The sequence below is a fragment of the Lacerta agilis genome, chromosome 12, assembly GCF_009819535.1.
Source record: "Lacerta agilis isolate rLacAgi1 chromosome 12, rLacAgi1.pri, whole genome shotgun sequence".
NCBI lineage: Eukaryota > Metazoa > Chordata > Lepidosauria > Squamata > Lacertidae > Lacerta > Lacerta agilis.
The window spans coordinates 36,374,692-36,394,886 of record NC_046323.1 but is presented as its reverse complement, the minus strand read 5'-3'; the positions used below and the strand labels follow the sequence as shown (position 1 = coordinate 36,394,886).

General features: G+C 40.4%; 1 protein-coding gene across 7 annotated transcripts in view; it reads left to right on the top strand.

Annotated features, from left to right (window-relative positions):
• ARHGAP21 (Rho GTPase activating protein 21) overlaps positions 1–20,195 on the top strand; it is a 104,943-nt gene that overhangs the window by 43,852 nt on the left and 40,896 nt on the right. For 6 of the 7 annotated variants that reach the window (XM_033165096.1, XM_033165094.1, XM_033165093.1 and 3 more), the window contains 5 exons: positions 3,935–4,117; positions 5,920–5,944; positions 17,866–17,958; positions 18,704–18,782; positions 19,729–19,783. In XM_033165096.1, coding sequence (XP_033020987.1) covers positions 3,935–4,117; positions 5,920–5,944; positions 17,866–17,958; positions 18,704–18,782; positions 19,729–19,783 — 435 coding nt within the window. Of the gene's footprint in view, positions 1–3,256; positions 3,274–3,934; positions 4,118–5,919; positions 5,945–17,865; positions 17,959–18,703; positions 18,783–19,728; positions 19,784–20,195 lie in introns of those variants that run through there. The other variant, XM_033165098.1, reaches the window with a different exon arrangement.

The following is a 20,195-nucleotide window of genomic DNA, read 5'->3' as shown; positions in this document are numbered from 1 at the left end:
AATAAACAAGGGCATCTGTTGAAATACCTGCAAGAAATGTTCTTTTGCAACAAAACAAAATTGAAATGGTTGCCCCGATTTCTTTAAGAACAATACTGTATCAAATTATAAATACACCTGGGTCCTGCTATCCGCCCACACACCATATGAATTCACTTATATAAAGGTAAATAATTATGCCCACACATTGCCGTACACTCTGTAGATTCAGATAGCCAGATATCTGGAGTTTGCACACTTCCTTAATTCCTTACTTGTTTGTGCTCTACTGGTTGGCGGCAGATATTTTGGGGCAGAAACTATGCATAGAGGTATGTAGGGAACAAGATTGGACAAATCAGTTTTTCTTTTGGTTCTCTTTTGCTGTTTGGCTACACCAATTTCTGGAAGAAACCATTGAAAAAGTGGGGAGATTGATTGGGAAAATCCCAGATTATAAATGTTCCCATAGGAATCAATGGAAATTCCGGACTCTTTATGCAAACATTCATTGCCTGATGAATGATTTCCAGGGAGCACTTGTTTGGTAAGCGGGACCTGTGTGTACAGTGTTGAACGTAACAATTTGAGAATTGTCTGGTACATGGTCGAAATACCCTCTTCTCCAAAGGAAAGGAGGTCAGGTGTTGGGCCTTCTCATTGTTAGGGGGGGGGGGAAACCTATGTGCTTTTGGTCCTTGGAGCTGTGAATATAGCCAGTAATTGTACCCTTATAGAAGTAGAAGTAGAACATTTTCAGAATAACGAGGGTTTAGAAATACTGTATGAGTGCTTGAGAACTGCAGTTTTACTGTATTTGCATAGTGTTCAGGGTATTCAAGCCCTAATCTGCTATTTTAAAGGGAGTGCCCATTTGGACTTGGTAAAATTCCAGGTGATTTCAGTTGATGTTGGATTGGGTTCACAGTCTGCATAATTTTTGCATTCAGCTGCTCTCAGATTCAGCCTCAGGTTAATTGTAAAGTGAGTGTGATCATTCATGCCACTTGAGCAAAGTTGTCCATGTGGAAACATGTATTCTAAATGGGCTGTTTCCTTTTTGCTTACTGATTTAAATAGTTTCTGAACTCTGGCTATATTGTGTATTGGGGGTTGACCCTGGAGAATCCAAAACTAAATTTTATAGTGAGATTTTGCCATCTAAACTTCATTCATCAAACTGGAGCTCTGTTTGATATAGCATCTTTTTTTTCCTATACAGTAATATTTGTGTAAGGAAAGAAGAAACGTTGCAGTATAATGTGCGAAGTATATGATGTTCAGGTGATGCACGTAGTGGCTTCTAATCAACTGTATTCATGGCAAAATAAATACTTGCTCCATATGGCACACACTGTATTCATTCATAGTATATTTTGAATCCCGCCTTTCTAGTTCAAGTGAACTTTTTCAGAAGGGTTAGCATGAAGGTTTCAGAAGCTGATGAAGGGTTTTGAGCAAGAGCTGATGGAATACTCTCAGATTCTTGAGATAACCTGATCCTATTAGGGGGTTGCTTAAAGATTGATAGTGCACAGTACTTGCTTCTGAATTTGCATATCATAGAAGGTTTTTTTTTAATGGGTGTATGTTCTTAGTATTGATGTAAAAAAGACATGAGAGTGGTTTGGGAAATTGCTGGTTGATGTTCATTTTGTTAATGATTATGCCAAGTTTGTTACTGATTATGATGAAGATAGAAAATCAAGGGAAAAGCACTGAGCAATAGCTGCCTTCTAAATTCTATATGCTAGGTTGGCAGCATTTTATAGAATGTGGATAGGAAATAACATTATTCACACAAGCCGTGCTTTGGTTCTTCACAAAGCCGCGCTTTGGTTTCCAAATGTTTTCAAACGGACTTCTGGAATGGATTCCGTTTGACTTCCAATACATTATTATTTTAATGTATTTTAATATTTGTTGGAAGCCGCCCAGAGTGGCCGGGGAGACCCAGCCAGATGGGCGGGGTACTACTACTACTACTACTACTACTACTACTAATAATAATTCCAAGGTATGACTGTATACTGGGCTGCTGAGGTCCACCAATTGGAAGCAGGTGCAGAATAGTAGCCAGGGAGGGGTAGGCGAAGGAATGTACTTTTAGAATTAATGAACAAAATGCCTCTGAACTCATGCTCGGTCCTCAGATTTGTTTTCAGTACCAGAGCTGAGCTCATGGTCCAGTTTCACCCCCTTCCAAGATTTCTTCATCTTTAATCTAATTCAGAATTTAGGAGCCCTTTTGTAGCTCCTTGCTTCAAATAGTGTAACTCCTTGCTTCAAATCGCTAAGCTCCATCAGTAAAGACCTGCCTTATCTTCTGCCTGTCCCTAGCATAACTAACTAAATGGTGCTGTAAGATGTGGTGATATCACTCCGATAGTACTAAAAAAATGGATTAGATAGCTTTGAGGAAGGCTGTGGCAGCTATTAGCCATGACTGCAGTGGAACTCCCATGTTAATTCCCTCCCACCAGGTGTAATGGCTACCATCTACTTGGGTGTCTTTAAAAGTTCAGACAGATGAATGCAACCAATCAAGATGGCAGTGCAGATGATAATGCAATCAATGGTTATTAGGCACAAATGCCTATGTTCTCTGAATACTGTACCAGTAGCTGGGCATCTCATGTGAGGAGATCAGAGCACTGTTGTATTCAGGCTCTGCTGGTGGGCTTCCCATAGGCATCTGGTTGGCCACTGTGAGAGCAGGATGGAATTCCTATGTTGTTACGCCTCTGAATTCCATATGCTACTGAAAAACAGTAGAGAAATGGCCTGCTTGAGCACTTCCTGAAGATACTGGATTAGCCACTGTTGGAAACAATAAGTTAGCTTGAAACTGGCCCTGATCTTATAGGACTGCTCTTTGGCCCGTTCATTTATTTTTTTTAATGGAAGTACTGAAATGCATGATAAATTCTAACAAAAAGTTGCATTGACGAGCCGAAATTAGAAGTGGGAAATTTCCCTAGGGATAAACTCAGTACAGAGACCAACCAGCTCAGTGTCATTTTCAATAAATAACAAATGATTAATCTCACAAATCCGGATGAAATTACTTTCCCCACCACCTTGATTATGTTTTGCTGCTTTAAATAATTTTTTTTTTAAAAAAAATAGTATTCTTATTTAGGGTTCTGCTTTCTATTTGTATTTTTGTATCGTTTCCAGTGACAGAATGTGTTGTTTGTGAATCACTTGGTGAATAGGCCTTTCATGGCATCTTTGCCAGATTCCTGAAGGGAAGGGAGTTGGCAGGAGAGGAAAAAGCAGAGAGGTTACAAGGTAAAAAGTAAAAATAAAAATAAAAATCTGGTGGAGCAGCTGCCCTCTAAATGACAGTTGCTTGCAGAGCAGAACATATGAATCTTAAGTGCGGAGACAGAATGGTCTTCTGTGCAATATATATATATATATTACATTTGGTGATGCAAATTCTTGACAAGAAATTCCAAAAGTAGTGTAAAGATCTTTCTCCCTGGAGGATGATGGTCCATCAGATGGGTTATACTGCCATCTAGCTCCTATGCCTCCAGGAAGGAAGGCAGAGCCTTGTTTGTTTTGATGTCTGAACCCAAGCTTGTGGCTTGTTTCTTTCCAAAAGGTTTGTTCTTGACTTGCAGCTTGTAGTTTATTCAGAGGACATCCTCAACAAGCCAAACTCTGGCTTGTTTCTGATGGTGGGGCAGCAGCAGCAGGACCCAGACAGAGAACTCTTCAGCAGTGTGTCCCAGCACACGATGAGTTCACATTGAACCATACTTTCAAACAACAGTAAACGTGATTTTTAACGTGTTGTGCAACCTGGGCCAGAGAGGTGAAAATTTGCAAGCTTCTTTTGCAGAAACCAGTCTTCGCAAATGAAATTACTTCTGATAACATGGTGAACAAAGCATGTAACTTAAAGCCAGAGGTTGAACTTCCAATTCTTTTTCGTTATTATTAGGTGTCCAAAAATAAAGATGGAAAAGAACAAAGTGAAGCTGTATCCTTGTCAGAGGATGAAGAAACGTTTTCCTGGCCTGGTCCCAAAACGGTAGTTTTGCAAAGAACATCACAGGGTTTTGGCTTCACCTTAAGACATTTCATTGTTTACCCCCCAGAGTCTGCTGTTCAGTTTACGTTTAAGGTGAGTGAAATGAATATTGAACAAGTAACTCATTGGTTACAGTGATACATGTGAACTGTAATGAAAAATATTTTTTCCAGTACTGCATAATAGTAACTGTATCTAGCAATCTATTTCAGTTTAGCAGTGGATTCACACTAAACCTCCTTTTCCTTTTTCCTTTTTTAATTTTTTGCTTGTTGCAACCTAAGCTCTGTTTAACGCTGTGGGTCTTGTGTCTGAGTAAACATGCATAGGTTAGAGCAGTTGGGTTGTTGTTTTGTGAAGAGTTGAACTCTCTTGCCAACTAGAGTTTTAAGGCCCCTTTCCATTGGACTAATTTGTGGTGCTGTTAGATTTGTTACTACCCCTCACTTCACCAGAAGGTTCCAGGGATGGGTTATGGCAAAAAATACAGCATTAAAACAAATTACAGTCACGATGGGTCCTAAAAATATTTATGTTAAGTAAGGCCAAGATGTAAAGGTGCATCTTCAGTATATGACAAAAGATGTACAATGAATGTGCCTGGCACATCTCTGTGGGGAAGGAATTCCACAACATAGGGACTGCCACAGAGAATACATCTCTCCTCAAATCTCTTGAAGGGTGGTGGAACTATCAAGAGATCCCCCTCTGCAGATCTTAACACCCAAGAGGGTCTGTAGGTAAGGAGCTGGTATTTTAGACATTTGGGACATAAACCCTTTAGGGCTTTAAGCACTAGCATGAGCACCTCAGATTAGGCTCAGAAATGAACTGGCAACCAGGGGGTGTATAAGGTTTATTATGGGAACCTCAGCCAGTAATCTTCTAACTGCATTTGGACCAGTTGATGTTTCTGAGTCATCTTCAAGGGTAGCCCCACATCGAGCGCATTGCAGTAATCCAAGCTGGAAGTTACCAGAGCATGGATTATAGAGGCCAGATCATCTCTGTCCAAAAGGGGCTGCAACTGGCGAACCAGTCAGAGCTGGAAAAAGACACTCCTAGCTACTGGGGCAGCTTGAGCCTTCTGTGAGTTGCTTTGGTAGTTTATGGTTTGCTGAATAGTAGTTCGCATACTTTAAAATAGTATACCAAACCTCCCAAATGACAAGCAGATTCATGCAACCATTATGCAGTACACCTTACAGTTAAGCACCCATTTGAAAGTACAGTAGTACCTCGGGTTAAGAACTTTACTTCAGGATGAGAACAGAAATCACGTGGCAGGGGGAGGCCCCATTAGCTAAAGTGGTACCTCTGGTTAAGAACAGTTTCAGGTTAAGAACGGACCTACAGAACAAATTAAATTCTCAACCAGAAGTACCACTGTACTAAGTAAACTGATAGCAATGGTAGAAAATGTGAATGGAGGAAAACCTGTTGTGGAGCGTAAACTTCACATGCCAAAGGTCACAGGTTTAATTTCAACATGTATCTCAACATGAGGCTGGCAAAGTCTTTAGAACTAAATGGACCAAGGTTCTGACTAATGAGGTTCTGACTAATGATTGTAAAGCATCTTCCTTTGATCCTTCTTAACATTTCTACAAATAGTGAACTTCAGCATGAAGGACTGGAATAAAAAGCTATATTTAGAATAGCTTTCTCTTAACTTACTTTTATCTGCCAGTTGTCTCATTATTAAACATTAATTTGATGGGTACTCATTGGAAGGCTTGTCTGATTTTTCAAAATTTGGCCAATTAGGTGCTCTCTTAGCAGCTGTAGAACAGTTCTGAAGCAAATAGTTTTGAGAAGCCTGAATGCGAATGTTTTGATGAGCTCCTTCTGCTTTAATACAATAACTTAGAATTTTTTATGATTTCCTTTTGCAGGATGAAGAGAATGGAAATAAAACGGGTATGTTTTCTCTTTATTCTTGAATGTTGTAGTTTTTGAATAGTCTAAAATCCATAATTCCTGATATAACCGATAAAACAAGTCTGTTCTTTTTTAATGAATTTTTTACCAAATGTGTCTTCAGTATTGGGCGTACTAATTTAGTGATGCATCAATATATATGTAAAAGGTAAAAGGTGGATGTTTGTGACCGATCAATCTTCTCCGTAACCGCTTGACCGATTCCGTTGAAATTTGGTCACAGCATTCCATGGCCATATAGGAGTGTTTGTACGTGCTTACATTGTACAGATAGCACACCTCTCACAGGTAAAAACGTGATTTTATGAAAAAAAATATAGCGCCCTCCAGTGGACGACAAAGACCACACAGGGAATCTCATTTCACCACCACACCTCATTCGCCCCCGCCCCCCTCCTACGTCACCACCCCTCTGCTCCCTGGCGCCGAGTTGAGCAAATCTGAGACTGGAGCGCAATTCTACAACCTCTGGCCCGGTTCCTTCTCCTCCTCTGCCTGCTCACCCCAGCCCGGCTCCTGGCCTCAAGAGCAGGCGGCTCAGGCGGCAGCAGTGGCGGCTTCTCTCTCGGGCAGTGATGTGACGTGACGTGCTGACAGCGGCCCGACCCGGGGAGCTTGGCCGCTTCCACTCAGCTCTGATCTGGGCCCTTCCCTCCCCTCCCCTCCCCTCTGCTCCCGCTCGCCCGGCCGCTAACACACTAAGCCACAGCAACACGTGGCCGGGTCAGCTAGTTTTATATGAAATTTGTAAAAAAAAATCCATGCCAGTTACACAGGAAGGCAGAAGAATATGAATATGTAAACAAGTATATTGCAAAATATAACTACATCTAATACTGAATTTAGTGGGGGGGTTTACCTATCAGCAAGGTACAATATTCGTAGCACAGGCAAGGTATGGCTTTCTATCTACACCCTGGTATGTAATATCCCCCAAACCCCTTAAACTTAAAAAGGGGGGGGGGAAACGCTCCATGCATGAACAAACTGATTCTCCTCAAAGGTCGTATAATCTTGGGGACAATCATGTTCCTGTTGAAAAAAAGGTAAATGAGGTTGCTTTCAAATATCTTCCTGGATAATAATGATAATTTATTTATATGCCAACCATAAAATGGTGTGTGAAAGTAGGATTTGGCATAACCATTCTCCCAGTAATGCCTGAGATTCCTACATGGATCTTCAGGGGAAATTAAATTTCCTAGGTTCCCTGGCACAATGGCAGCATTCCTTGGAGAGAGAAAGAGAGGGGAGTTCTTTGCGTTGGATTACAGTCAGAGCTGAGGGGAAAAATATGTTGTCATACTGCTAGCCTCGGGCTGATTGCAAGAATTATGAGTTGTGGAGATTTGTATTTAGAACCATAAAATAACAACCTTTCGAAACATCATTAGGCAGGATTGGATGGCCTGGGGTAAGAGAAATAGGAAGTGATGTGGGGGATAGTGTTGTGGGGGTGGGGGGAACCTTTGTGAAATGCACACTGTGCTCTTGTTACCTGGCGGAAAAGCCATTGTCCTATAAAGACTGGGTATTAGGAGTTTGGAGAAAATAATAGCGACATTTTAGCTTTTTCCATACATTTGTGAGAGTTGGGAATATTTAACTTTCATATGCTGGTATTATCTTGCTGGACTGTGAGGTGGAAATATTGGCAGGTGAATGTGAAGGAAGCCTGTGTACTCAGGGAATTAAGAATAATTCAGCCAGACAAGAGTGGAGGAAATAAATGTTAGGGTGAGTCACATTTCAACTATTGGAGGAATTACCTTAAAAATGAGAAAGCAGAACAAAGGAACACAAGAATTAGAAGTATAAAGTGGAAATCCATGCCCAGCCACAAAGACGGCATGAACTCTTATGGAAGCTAGGTGGACACCTCAAGAAACCCTTTTAAGGTAGAAGAACAGATTGGCATAGTTCAAAAAGTAGAAAAGGCCTTTTCTTTGAGCACCATAAATAGCTATTTTGTGATGCGGAAGTAGCTAGCCAGGTGCTAATGATCAGTGTGTGTCATTCTTGAATAGCTTAGCTAAGAGGGCAAGCAATTCACATATCAAACTAATTTGCATTTATTCCTGCAGTGGCTTTCATACATTATAGGTGTGGGATAGAGTTAGTGTGAATAATATATGAGCCATAGTGGATAGGATCGCAAAGCTTTCTTATCTGTGAAACAGCTGCTATGGTTCTGTTTAAAATATATGCAAAGGAGCCATCTAGTGCCAACCTCTTTAATGCAAATCTAAGCTGAAATATGAAATTCTTTAATAAAAGTTGAGGCTGTACAGCGCTTTTGACAATGACTGGAGCTATACTGGGTTGGATCTGGAGCAAGTTAGCTGCTTTTTGTTCCCATTGAAATCTGTGGGACTTAAGTTAATCATGACTTACTGATGAAATGGGTTCCTTAAATCTGATCCTTACATTATTCCAATGGGAGACAGTCAGCTGATCAAATTAAGTATTGAATATATACTTTCTCCATTTCATTTTGGCAAGTTATTCATTTGTCCAAAGGTCAAAGTACAGGTTTCAAGAATCACACACTTAAAAGAGCATGCTTACAATAAACCAGAGGATCCTCTTGTACAGTCCCCCCCCCTAAAATATACCCTCTTATTTGTCTCCAAAGTGCTGTTTGTTGCATCAAATCACCCACTGAGGGCTGTGTTGTTGTTTTTGACCCATAACAGGGCCTCTTCAGTGGCAATTCCCCATTTGTGGAATGCCCTCCGTGGTGAGGTCTGTCTGTCTGTATTCCTTATTATTGACTTTAAGAGAAATTTAGAAACATTCCTGTTTATGCAGGCATTTGATGGCTGAAGAACACTGTTCCGAGCAATCCTGAGAAAGTTGTTTTAACTGTTTTTAGATTGGTTTTTAACTGTTTCGGAATGCTTAAAAAATTATTCCTGTGCTGGCCGTCCTGGGCTCCTTCGGGAGGAAGGGCAGGATGTAAATTGAACAAACAAACAAACGAATAATAAAGAGCAGTCTTGACAGTGAGAAAATGCCATCAGATTCAGATCAGAGACCCCTCTACAGTCTCTGCTTCTGAAAGAAAGAGAGCTGCTTATTGTAAGCACATAGTTTGACCCTTACAATGCTTTGACACATTGCAGCCAGCCACTCTATATTACCCTAATATACTAGGGAGATACAGAGATTGCATAAGTAACCTTCTCTCCTTACCCCTCCTCCCCCTCCCATATGTAGGTCTTGACTTTCCTGGGAGTGGGGTGGGATATGAATATATTGTGAAAACGGTCTGACTACATACTCTTCAATTTAATGTGTAAATTGATGAAGCTGTTGACATAGAAAATTCAGCTTCTCTGGAGATGTATCAATTGGCTCCTGAGTGTGTGCATGTCCACCATCAGCCTTAACATGAGCATAACGTGTCAGTCCAAGAGCCGATCTAGTCCAGTAATGTGTTTCCCACAACGGCCCATGATAGATTTACGGAAAGTCTATAAGCAGGATACAAGCACAACAGCCCTTACCTGCTGTTGCTCCCCAGATTGAACCTGCAACCCTCTCTAACCAGCTGAGCTTGTTGTTGTTGTTGTTCAGTCGTTCAGTCGTGTCCGACTCTTCGTGACCCCATGGACCAGAGCATGCCAGGCACGCCTATCCTTCACTGCCTCTCGCAGTTTGGCCAAACTCATGTTAGTAGCTTCGAGAACACTGTCCAACCATCTCATCCTCTGTCGTCCCCTTCTCCTTGTGCCCTCCATCTTTCCCAACACCAGGGTCTTTTCTAGGGAGTCTTCTCTTCTCATGAGGTGGCCAAAGTACTGGAGCCTCAACTTCAGGATCTGTCCTTCTAGTGAGCACTCAGGGCTGATTTCTTTAAGAATGGATAGGTTTGATCTTCTTGCAGTCCATGGGACTCTCAAGAGTCTCCTCCAGCACCATAATTCGAAAGCATCAATTCTTCGGCGATCAGTCTTCTTTATGGTCCAGCTCTCACTTCTGTACATTACTACTGGGAAAACCATAGCTTTAACAATACAGACCTTTGTCGGCAAGGTGATGTCTTTGCTTTTTAAGATGCTGTCTAGGTTTGTCATTGCTTTTCTCCCAAGAAGCAGGCGTCTTCTAATTTTGTGACTGCTGTCACCATTTGCTGTGATCATGGAACCCAAGAAAGTGAAATCTCTCACTGCCTCCATTTCTTCCCCTTCTATTTGCCAGGAGGTGATGGGGCCAGTGGCCATGATCTTAGTTTTTTTGATGTTGAGCTTCAGACCATATTTTGCGCTCTCCTCTTTCACCCTCATTAAAAGGTTCTTTAATTTCTCCTCACTTTCTGCCATCAAGGTTGTATCATCAGCATATCTGAGGTTGTTGATATTTTTTCCGGCAATCTTAATTCCGGTTTGAGATTCATCCAGCCCAGCCTTTTGCATGAGGTATTCTGCATATAAGTTAAATAAGCAGGGAGACAATATACAGCCTTGTCGTACTCCTTTCCCAATTTTGAACCAATCAGTTATTCCATATCCAGTTCTAACTGTAGCTTCTTGTCCCACATAGAGATTTCTCAGGAGACGGATGAGGTGATCAGGCACTCCCATTTCTTTAAGAACTTGCCATATATATATATATTTTTATTTTTGCACTAAACTACTACAATACTACTTTTAAACAAACATTTTCATACATTTTCCATTTGGCTAGCAAGCCATGACTTCCCTCAATCCCTTCACATGGCTTTCTGAATTATACCTTAGTATTATATTTCTTTAATCAACCATTGCTTACAATATCAAAAAAAATCCTTCTTACTTTTACTATCATACTTACAATAATAGTTCTACACATTAACTACAAAACTTCTTGAAATCCTATTAGCGTATTCAGTTGTAAATTGTCTTTTAGATAGTTCGTAAACTTTAACCAGTCTTTGATGAATTTCTGGTCCCGCTGCTCCCGGATTCTTCCTGTCATTTTGTCCATTTCTGCATATTCAGTCAATTTCACTGTCCATTCTTCTTTCGTCGGTAATTCTTCTTGTTTCCATTTTTGTGCTAGAAGAATTCTAGCTGCAGCCACTGCGTACTGGAAAAGTCTAATATCCTTCTTTTCAATGTCTGTACCTACAATACCTAATAAAAAAGCTTCAGGTTTCTTAACAAAATTATATTTCAACATTTTTCTTAACTCATGATATATCATATCCCAATACGTTCTCACCTTTTTACATTCCCACCACACATGATAAAAGGTACCGACATTTTCTTTACATTTCCAACACTTATTGTCCGACTTATACATCTTTCTTTACGAACTTGCCATAGTTTGCTGTGGTCGACACAGTCAAATGCTTTTGCGTAGTCAATGAAGCAGAAGTAAATGTTTTTCTGGAACTCTCTAGCTTTCTCCATAATCCAGCGCATGTTTGCAATTTGGACTCTGGTTCCTCTGCCCCTTCGAAATCCAGCTTGCACTTCTGGGAGTTCTCGGTCCACATACTGCTTAAGCCTGCCTTGTAGAATTTTAAGCATAACCTTGCTAGCGTGTGAAATGAGTGCAATTGTGCGGTAGTTGGAGTGTTCTTTGGCACTGCCCTTCTTTGGGCTATCCAGACTTAAAAGCACTGTTCCCAATACAGACTTTTTTGTGTTGGGTTCTACTTTTTATTGGCCCTCATCCATTCAGTTATCGATTCTAGACATTCCCTCACCTTTCTTGAATCAGAGGTAAAATAGATTATTAAGTTGGCCTATGCTGCTCTGTGGCTAAAGGGCACAATGCTGAACAAAGAGATCCCTGGCTCTAGTGCCGCCATTTCAGGGCATTTTGTAAAACCGGCTTTGTCCACATAGCATTGCTTTCCTGTAATAATTGTAATCTTTACCTGCTTTCCTTTAATAATTTCACTGCTGTGTTGATCTGAAGCCTCTTACAGTTAATGTCAGTCGGAAGATTTTATCTCATGGTCCTGATGTCACTGTCTTGGCAGTTATTTTATTGAAAGAAATTTAATAATGTGGAATCAGTATTTTGAAGGCATTAGTTCTGATATTTAATTTCCTGCCTGTCTGCAAAGAAGCAGTCGCTGCTTAAGGCGGGTCAGTTTTTCTTTTCTTTTCTTAAATGTATGTATGTCAGAACAACTATAGTAACAATTTAATATCACTGGTGGGAAAGCACACATGTGGTAAGGAAACACAGCTAGAGGCTTTGATGATCTATTTCATTTTAGTTGTTGCAGTAATGTACAAATGCAGCTCTCCTGAATTCAAGCTGTGCCTGGAATAACTGAGGGCTGCGCTTACCCTGAATGACATTTCAGTCAACGGGGAAGCAAATATTTATGTACTGGTGTGTGTGTGTGTGTGTGTGTGTGTGTGTGTATGTATGTATGTATGTACTGTAATGTATGTATGACTGAATAAAACCTTCCTCAAAGATTTAACATATCATAAAATTGTACAAGGTATATGATAATGGTTTCATTCCATTTCAAATTATTACCCAATGTTAATTTTTAGTACCTTATTTTAAAATGCTTTTGTGGGATTGTTGTAAACTTTGTAGCTAGGTATTAATTTGCATAGGTTAGATGAAGCATCCTCTTTTATGGCATTAAGGAGTGAATCAGTTGTGGGGTTTTTGTCTAAAATTTAAGAAGGCAGATCCATTAGATCACACATTTAAATCTTAATGAAGGCTAATAATAATGTGTTAAAGTAAACTTCTATTCAAATCCTCAGAGATGGATACATTTCATATATTTATGATGAACTGAGTTATACTTTTGCTCTAGTCTTAACAGATAAATGGTTCGTGTACAAGTTGCTGTGGCTTAATCATTTTGAGAACCTAAGAAATACATAGTTTTTTCCACTTAAGTAGAAGAGATTCATCTTACCTAGTAGTGTGTTAACTGTAGATAATCCCCACAAGATATTTTTGGCACTTATCGCTCAGTGTTCTGATACTCTTGTTCCTTCCAATTTGCCTTCTGATTTTTGTGTGGTGGTATCCATAGCAACTACCATCATTTCAATTTCCTCCTTTCCCCTCTATTGGTGAACACTACTCATGCCATGTGAACGGCTAAGTCTCATCTTTGCTGCTGCTCTAGTCAATCTGTGTTTTTTTACAGAATGTATTGGGGCTGCTCCATTTTCTTGAAGAGCAAACCATTAAATTAACTGTCTAATTGCATTTTTTCCCTGCACAATGAAGCACCTGGGCATACAATATTGTAGATTCCCTAGAGTTTGTATAGAGTTTGAAAGGCTTGTACATACTATTTTTTTTTATTCTGTCCACACTAGGATTAAGTTTCTTTTATGTCCATTTACTAATCTTTAGCTGGTGTAACAGTGTATATTTCCAGTAAATCCATAGGCTGAATGCCTATTTATTTCAGATATACCAGACAGGAGGAGCTTGGGCTAGTATCATGTCATATGAAAGGCAGAAGCTGCTCCCCTGTGGCATATTCTGCTCCTTTTCTTCCTTTAGAACCCCCCCCCCCAAGTCGTTGTTCCAGAAATACTTGGAGAGGAGGAGGAGGAGAGAGAGAGAGAGAGATCATATCACTAATATGCATTACCATTTCAAAAATTCACACTATAAAAGTACAATATAGACATATTTAACAAAGGGTTGCTCCTGGCATCACATACGGGGCTTTCTCACCTGACAGATCTGGGGGTAACTATGGAGATACCACTGGGGAAAGAGTCCCAATGTTAGGAATGGTTGAACACATTGGAAGGCACACACACCCGAGGGGCCCACTGTGGATCTTCCAGGGACCCCCAGGCGACCACTTCTATCTTGCTATTGCTACACCTGCAAGCAATGACAAGAGCCAAGTGAGAAGGCGCATCAGTTTCCACTCTTCTAGCCCTCTTGATGGTTCTGCATTTGCAACAAATTAGTGTATGGCACAATATGACATGGCAGCTGTGGTACCCGGTACCTGCCCTCTGGGTAGCTATGTGGCTTTTTTTCCAGAGAGGGGAAGGCAAGCAAACAGGCAACAGTAACGTCACGGGAGAGGTCCAACCGAAAACATGTTTTCCAGTGCCCCCAAATCTGGAACTGACACAGGTTGCTATAACTCTTAACTTGATGCACGTGAGGCTTTTTGACTTGTTTATATACCATACCCTGCAAACGTTCGTTTATTTCTTTATGGAATGTCTAAACCACCCTGCATCAAAATAGATTCCAGGGTGGTGTGCAATTAGTTGAAAACAAATACCATAATGCGGAGTTTCAGAAATGTCATCACTGCCTCCCTTCCTTTGCAGTAAAAGACTTTCATGTTGAGGTCTTTCTAAACTGTCTGGAATCATTTTCATTTTCTGCATGCTTTCCACCCTATTACTTCATAGCTATAATTACACAAGCAAACACACAACACAAACACACACAAACACAAACACACAGAGGGAGGGAGGGAGTTAGAGAGATCTGTTGAATAAAGCACCAAATCAGTGTCATTCAAGGACTGGGACCAGGGATGCACTCCTGCCTTCTTTCCCTGTTTCTTTTTTCATAAATAACAGTTAAGCTGTTAGATGTAAGCTTTGTGAAATACTGGCCCCTGGCTTTCTAGATTGTAGACCCAGTAGAGCAGATACTCCTTCATCAAACATTTGGCAGAAAACAAAAGATACAGGTATCTGAAGAAGTGTGCATGCACACGAAAGCTCATATCAATAACAAACCTATTTGGTCTCTAAGCTGCTACTGGAAGGATTTTTTTTCCCCGTTTCGACTACGGCTACCTACCTGTAACTAGATTTGGCAGAAAAGTTATTCTTGTTGATACTTCTCTCTTTCAGTAATGGTGACTAATCAGAGAGATTTCTGCTGTCTCAGTTGCATTAATGACTTCCTTTCAGTGCTGGCGCTACCCGTGCAGAGTGAAGTTTCTTGTCTCAGGCAGCAGAAACCGGGGACAGTGGTGGCAGCTCCTCAGCTATTCCTCCGGAGCCCCCTGGCCATACCCTCCTGTTGCAAAGCTGCATGTGCCATGGTGCTTGCTTGCCCTCTCCATAACCACCCCACTGTCCTCAAGTGTAGTGGAGGACCCTACCCATTGCTTGAATTATGCGTTTGCTTTATAAATGAAAGTGGATATTTTTTCTTTTTTTTTAATGAAGTCCACTGAGAAAGGAAATTTTCAGAATGTTAAGCCAACATGGTCTTATTAACTGAGCGTTATTGCATGGCTCTTTAGGAAAAGAGGTTATGTTTCAAACCTTTGTAGATGCTACTTCGGATCTTGCATAAGCTTGGTTATAAATAAACAAGTCTGAATTACCGATATTTAAACTTCTCCAGATCCTTCTCTTGAGTTAATTCCTCTAGTTACATTGTTGTTCCTTGTTCTGCTCTTCATATCCTGTGCTCAAAAACAACATCCAGAAACGAAACACTGACAATCACAACAACAAAAATCCCTTCTAACAAGCAGTTGTTAACCTCCTATCTTTGCTAGCTGCATACTTCACCACCTGAGATGATCTTCATAGTTTCCCACTGGTACATCACTACTTAGAACAGGGTGTGGAGAAAGTGGATACAAATAAGTTTTATAATCCAGCTCGTAATTCTTTAACTTGGAGTCATCTTATGAAATTGATTGATGTAGTTAGGACTGGTGGGAGAAAGTGCTTCATGCAAGATATAATTAAGTTATTTGATTGACTGCCCATGTTATGATGGGTGTTGACTAGCTTAGGTGGCTTTTGAAGTGACTAGACAAATTCATGAGGATAGCTCAGACACAATGATGATTAGCCGTGATATTGGGCTCAGAGACCGTCTGCCACTGAATGCCAGTTGCTGGTGAGCAACCCTGGGAGGGGGTCTTCATCCTGCTTTTAAGCTTCCCAGAAGCAACTGGTGGACTGTTGCAGAGAGCAGGATAGTCTGATCTAGCTGTACTGTACTCTTACTTTCTTAAATCATACTTACCGTATTTTTCGCACCAAAGGGCGCACCGGACCACAGGGCGCACGTCGTTTTTAGAGGAGGAAACAAGGAAAAAAATATTTTTCTGGTTTTCCTCCTCTAAAAGCCCTGGTTTTTTGAGGATCAGCTAAAAGTTTTGCAGCTTTTTTGCAAAGGGAAAAGCCCTGTTTTTTGAGGATCAGCTAAAAGTTTTGCAGCTTTTTTGCAAAGGGAAAAGCCCTGGTTTTTTTGAGGATCAGCTAAAAGTTTTGCAGCTTTTTTGCAAAGGGGGAAAAGCAAAGCTCCTTATGGGGTTCAACCCACCTTTCTGCAGCTTCTGAAGGAAAGGGAGCCATTTCTACAATTTCCAGACAGATAATCTAATCAGCCAGTCACATGTCGCTGGGGAAACAAACAACCTCCCTCATTCCATTCAACACATTCAACAATGAAGAGTGGGGCTGAAAGGGAGCCGGGGCTCTTATCTCTCTCCCAATCTCTTGCTGATCAGCTGCTGAGCGGGGTCCTTTCAACACCCCTTTTTCTCTTTGTAAAAATAAAAAGCACTATCTGCTTTTGGCCCCTGGGCAATTCGGCTCCAGGGACCACCATTCGCTCCATAAGACGCACAGATATTTCCCCTTAATTTTTAGAGGAAAAAAGTGCGTCTTATGGAGCGAAAAATACGGTACTTGGGTCAGCTTCCCCAGACTGCATGAATACTGTAGCTTTACTCGTATTTCTCCCATAGAACATCTCAAAATATCCACCTTGCCATTCCATTCTGTTGTTCTATTGTGCATTGTTCTTTCTTAGCGGTTTTGGTTGTTGTTTTTTTTAAGTGCAAGGAAGATAAACAGCAGGATTTGATATAATTTTGGAATTTATCTTGCTGTTCAGCAGGTTCCATCAGAAAATGTTTACATTTTCATGGAAAATGTGAATTAATAAACGCAGCCTGGTGTACTTCAGTAATATTAAATAATACTTAACATTTCTATAGCACTTTCATAGTGTTCAAAGCATTTCTCATGTGTCAGGAAAATTTACAACAGCACTGAAAGACAGGCCGGTAGCATTATCTACATGTTGTAGATGAGGAGTTGGGCGGAAAGGCAGCATAGTGAGTTTGAGACAGAAGACTCAGCTATACAGCTGCAAAGAAAATGTTTTAAATGTGTTGTAAAGTGCAGTATACAAATGTGGTGTTAGATGGCGACAGTGAGCTACGCCAAATTCAATGTATTTTTCAAAATGTTTTTGGGTGGCCACTGTGGCAACAGGATGCCGGAACAGATGAACCTTTAGCCTGATCCAACAGGCCTCTTCTTACGGTCTTATGGACACTTTTTCCACATTGGCCCTGTGGGCTTTAATATGCAAAGATTTTGAACCTCTTCAAATTAGTTTTGCCAAAAAAATTACATATAAACATCACAATGTAATTGGCTCATGATTCCATTGCAGTACCCTTAAGAGTCTGCAAAGTTTTGGCAGTTTTCGGAATATTGGCTATTATATTTGTAATTATGATTTCACTATGTATCCCACGAGATCCCATTAGAATAGATGGGATATGAATGGCGATGAAAGATAGTACACACAATACAGTTGTGAAAAATAAAGTTTCTTGTGCTACAGCTATACCCAGAGCTATTTTTATAGAAAAAGAGGTGCCCAAACGCACCTCCCCCCCTCTCTCATAATGGCAGTGGTGCCCTCCTGAGTTCTGACTGGGAAAAAAGCCCTAGCTCTACTAATGGTTTTTACAACAACAGCTCAAATATTTTCCATGTATCTATAAAACATGTCATGTTCTCTTGCTTTAAACAGAGCAGATGCTAATTCTCTGATTGTCAGATGAATTAAAATTATTTGAATCCTTTTATTTAATATAAAGAAGAATGAGGTATAATTAATCTTTCCAATCTCTAGTAATGACTCTATTTGTAATTTTCTTTTAGGGAAGCCACGAAACAGATTGGAGCCAATGGATACCATATTTGTTAAGCAGGTTAAAGAAGGAGGGCCTGCTTTTGAAGCAGGATTATGCACAGGTAACTGTTACCTTACCTATACATATCTGATTGGCTGGACTGGTGTGATGTCATGAGTGTTCCAACTTGCAAGGAATTTGTCAGAGTGTGTATTTATGTAAGGAAACAAAATTTTAAATTAGTTGGGAGTTTCAACCCATTCAGCTCTTACTGAAAGGTTTGGGATTTGGTTGTCATTATAGAAGGAAGAAGTTATGTGCTGGATCCAGACCTGATTACCTGTGGGTGGGACTCCATCCATGGGATGCTCTGCTGAAGGCAGTAGGATGATGTGATTTTTGCTGATCCTCTCTACAGTCCCCTGTAAAGATGCTCCATGGCACCAGGGACCAAAGTGGGAGGTGGCACTGTGGTCTGCAGGGGGAATAGGAAATCAGTAAGAATCACTCCTTCAGTGGGAACCTCTGCTGAATCTCAGTCCCTTCCAAAGATAAGTTTGGCTTCAACCCGTAGGGTTTAGAAAGTCATAAATGGTTCACATATTATTAGAAAAAGATGGAAAGAGTGTCATTTGTTTGTGCTTTCCCTGCTCCTCTTATAACATGTGAAGTAGGGTTTATGAATGCATGAAATTCCTAATTAAACTTGTGGATTTCATTCTTGGGGACTATTCGTAAGTCACACTTCTGAAATATTTCTGCTTGTTTTTCTTTGTAATAGTTGAACAGGTTCTCAACTTCCGTTAATGAAGAAAACAGTGGTCTGGATATATCTCCTTTTTTCTGTGTATTTTTCCCCCCTGCAGGTGACAGAATTATAAAAGTGAATGGGGAAAGTGTTATAGGGAAGACATATTCTCAAGTAATTGCTTTAATTCAAAACACGTAAGTATGGGTGTCTGTAATCTGCATAATTTTAAATTCCATGTAGTTTGTTTTGAGAAAGGTGATTGGTATGCGGTTTGTCTGTTTTTTACCAAGATAATCATAATCATAGAATGAGTAAAAGAAATCCAGTTCAACTCATTCCCCAGTGTAGGATTGGCTAGCCCTTGACAGATCCAGCAGGGCCTTCTATCAGCTGCACAAGGACTGAGGTGATCTCTGATGATTTTCCATCCCCTTGTAGCTCCTGCACCCCCAGAACTTAAGTGGCACAGTGTGGGAGGTGGACAGAAGCTGCATGGAAGAGGTCTGTCCCTCAGACCTTGTGGGGGGCCGGACTATATTTTGAAGAAAAAAATGAACGAATTCCTATGCCCCACAAATAACCCAGAGATGCATTTTAAATAAAAGCACACATTCTACTCACGTAAAAACACGCTGATTCCCGGACCGTCCGCGGGCCAGATTTAGAAGGCGATTGGGCCGCATCCGGCCCCCGGGCCTTAGTTTGGTGACCCCTGATGTAGGATAAAAGTGTCCATATTGTTAAGGGTGCAAGTGTATTTTATCATAGTGAGTACATGGATAAGACAGATTCTGTGCATATCAGCCACTTGATCTGCGTGCTTTTGATTCTAAAAACACTTGTGCCGCACATTACAAGTGGCAACTGACATATTTTTTTTCTGCATAGAAAATTTTAATTTTCTTTAAAGGGAAGCGGTTGTGAATTTGAGGCGTGATTTGAAGGAGAATAACGATCCACAGGAGTAAAGAGGAAAACAAGCATTATATTCAGTGCTGGTTGTTGAGAAAGAGTGACTACTGAGATAATCAATGCAATTCTTTATATGATAGCCAGCAATTAAATCCCCTATCAATTGGTTAGTACAGTATTTTATTTTATTTTTATTAATGTACCAATATGTTTCCTCTTTTCTCACAGTGACAGCATGCTAGAACTTAGTGTGATGCCAAAAGATGAAGATATTCTTCAGCTGGTAAGTTAAACTTCTGAAATAGAAACTAAAGTAAGATGGCACCCGAGAAAACTTTTGGCTCTTTAACCAGGCTCTTGAGTAAGCTGAATTGCTGAATAATGCTACTACTATAGTTGTAATGTCCATTTCTTCTTTTCTTAATTTGTTGTTTCATTACCCTGTTTCTCCTAAAATAAGACATAGCTATAAAATAAGCCATAGCAGGATTTCTATGCATTTGCGAAATATAAGCCGTTCCCCAAAAATAAGCCATACCCCGAAAATAAGCCATAGTGACGTGGTACCTCCCATTAAAACAGCCTGGAGAGGCATGGCTATGCAGCGTACCGATGCAACATGGTTAAAATAAGACATCCCCTGAAAATAAGCCATACTGTGTTTTGTTGAGCGAAAAAAAATATAAGACGGTGTC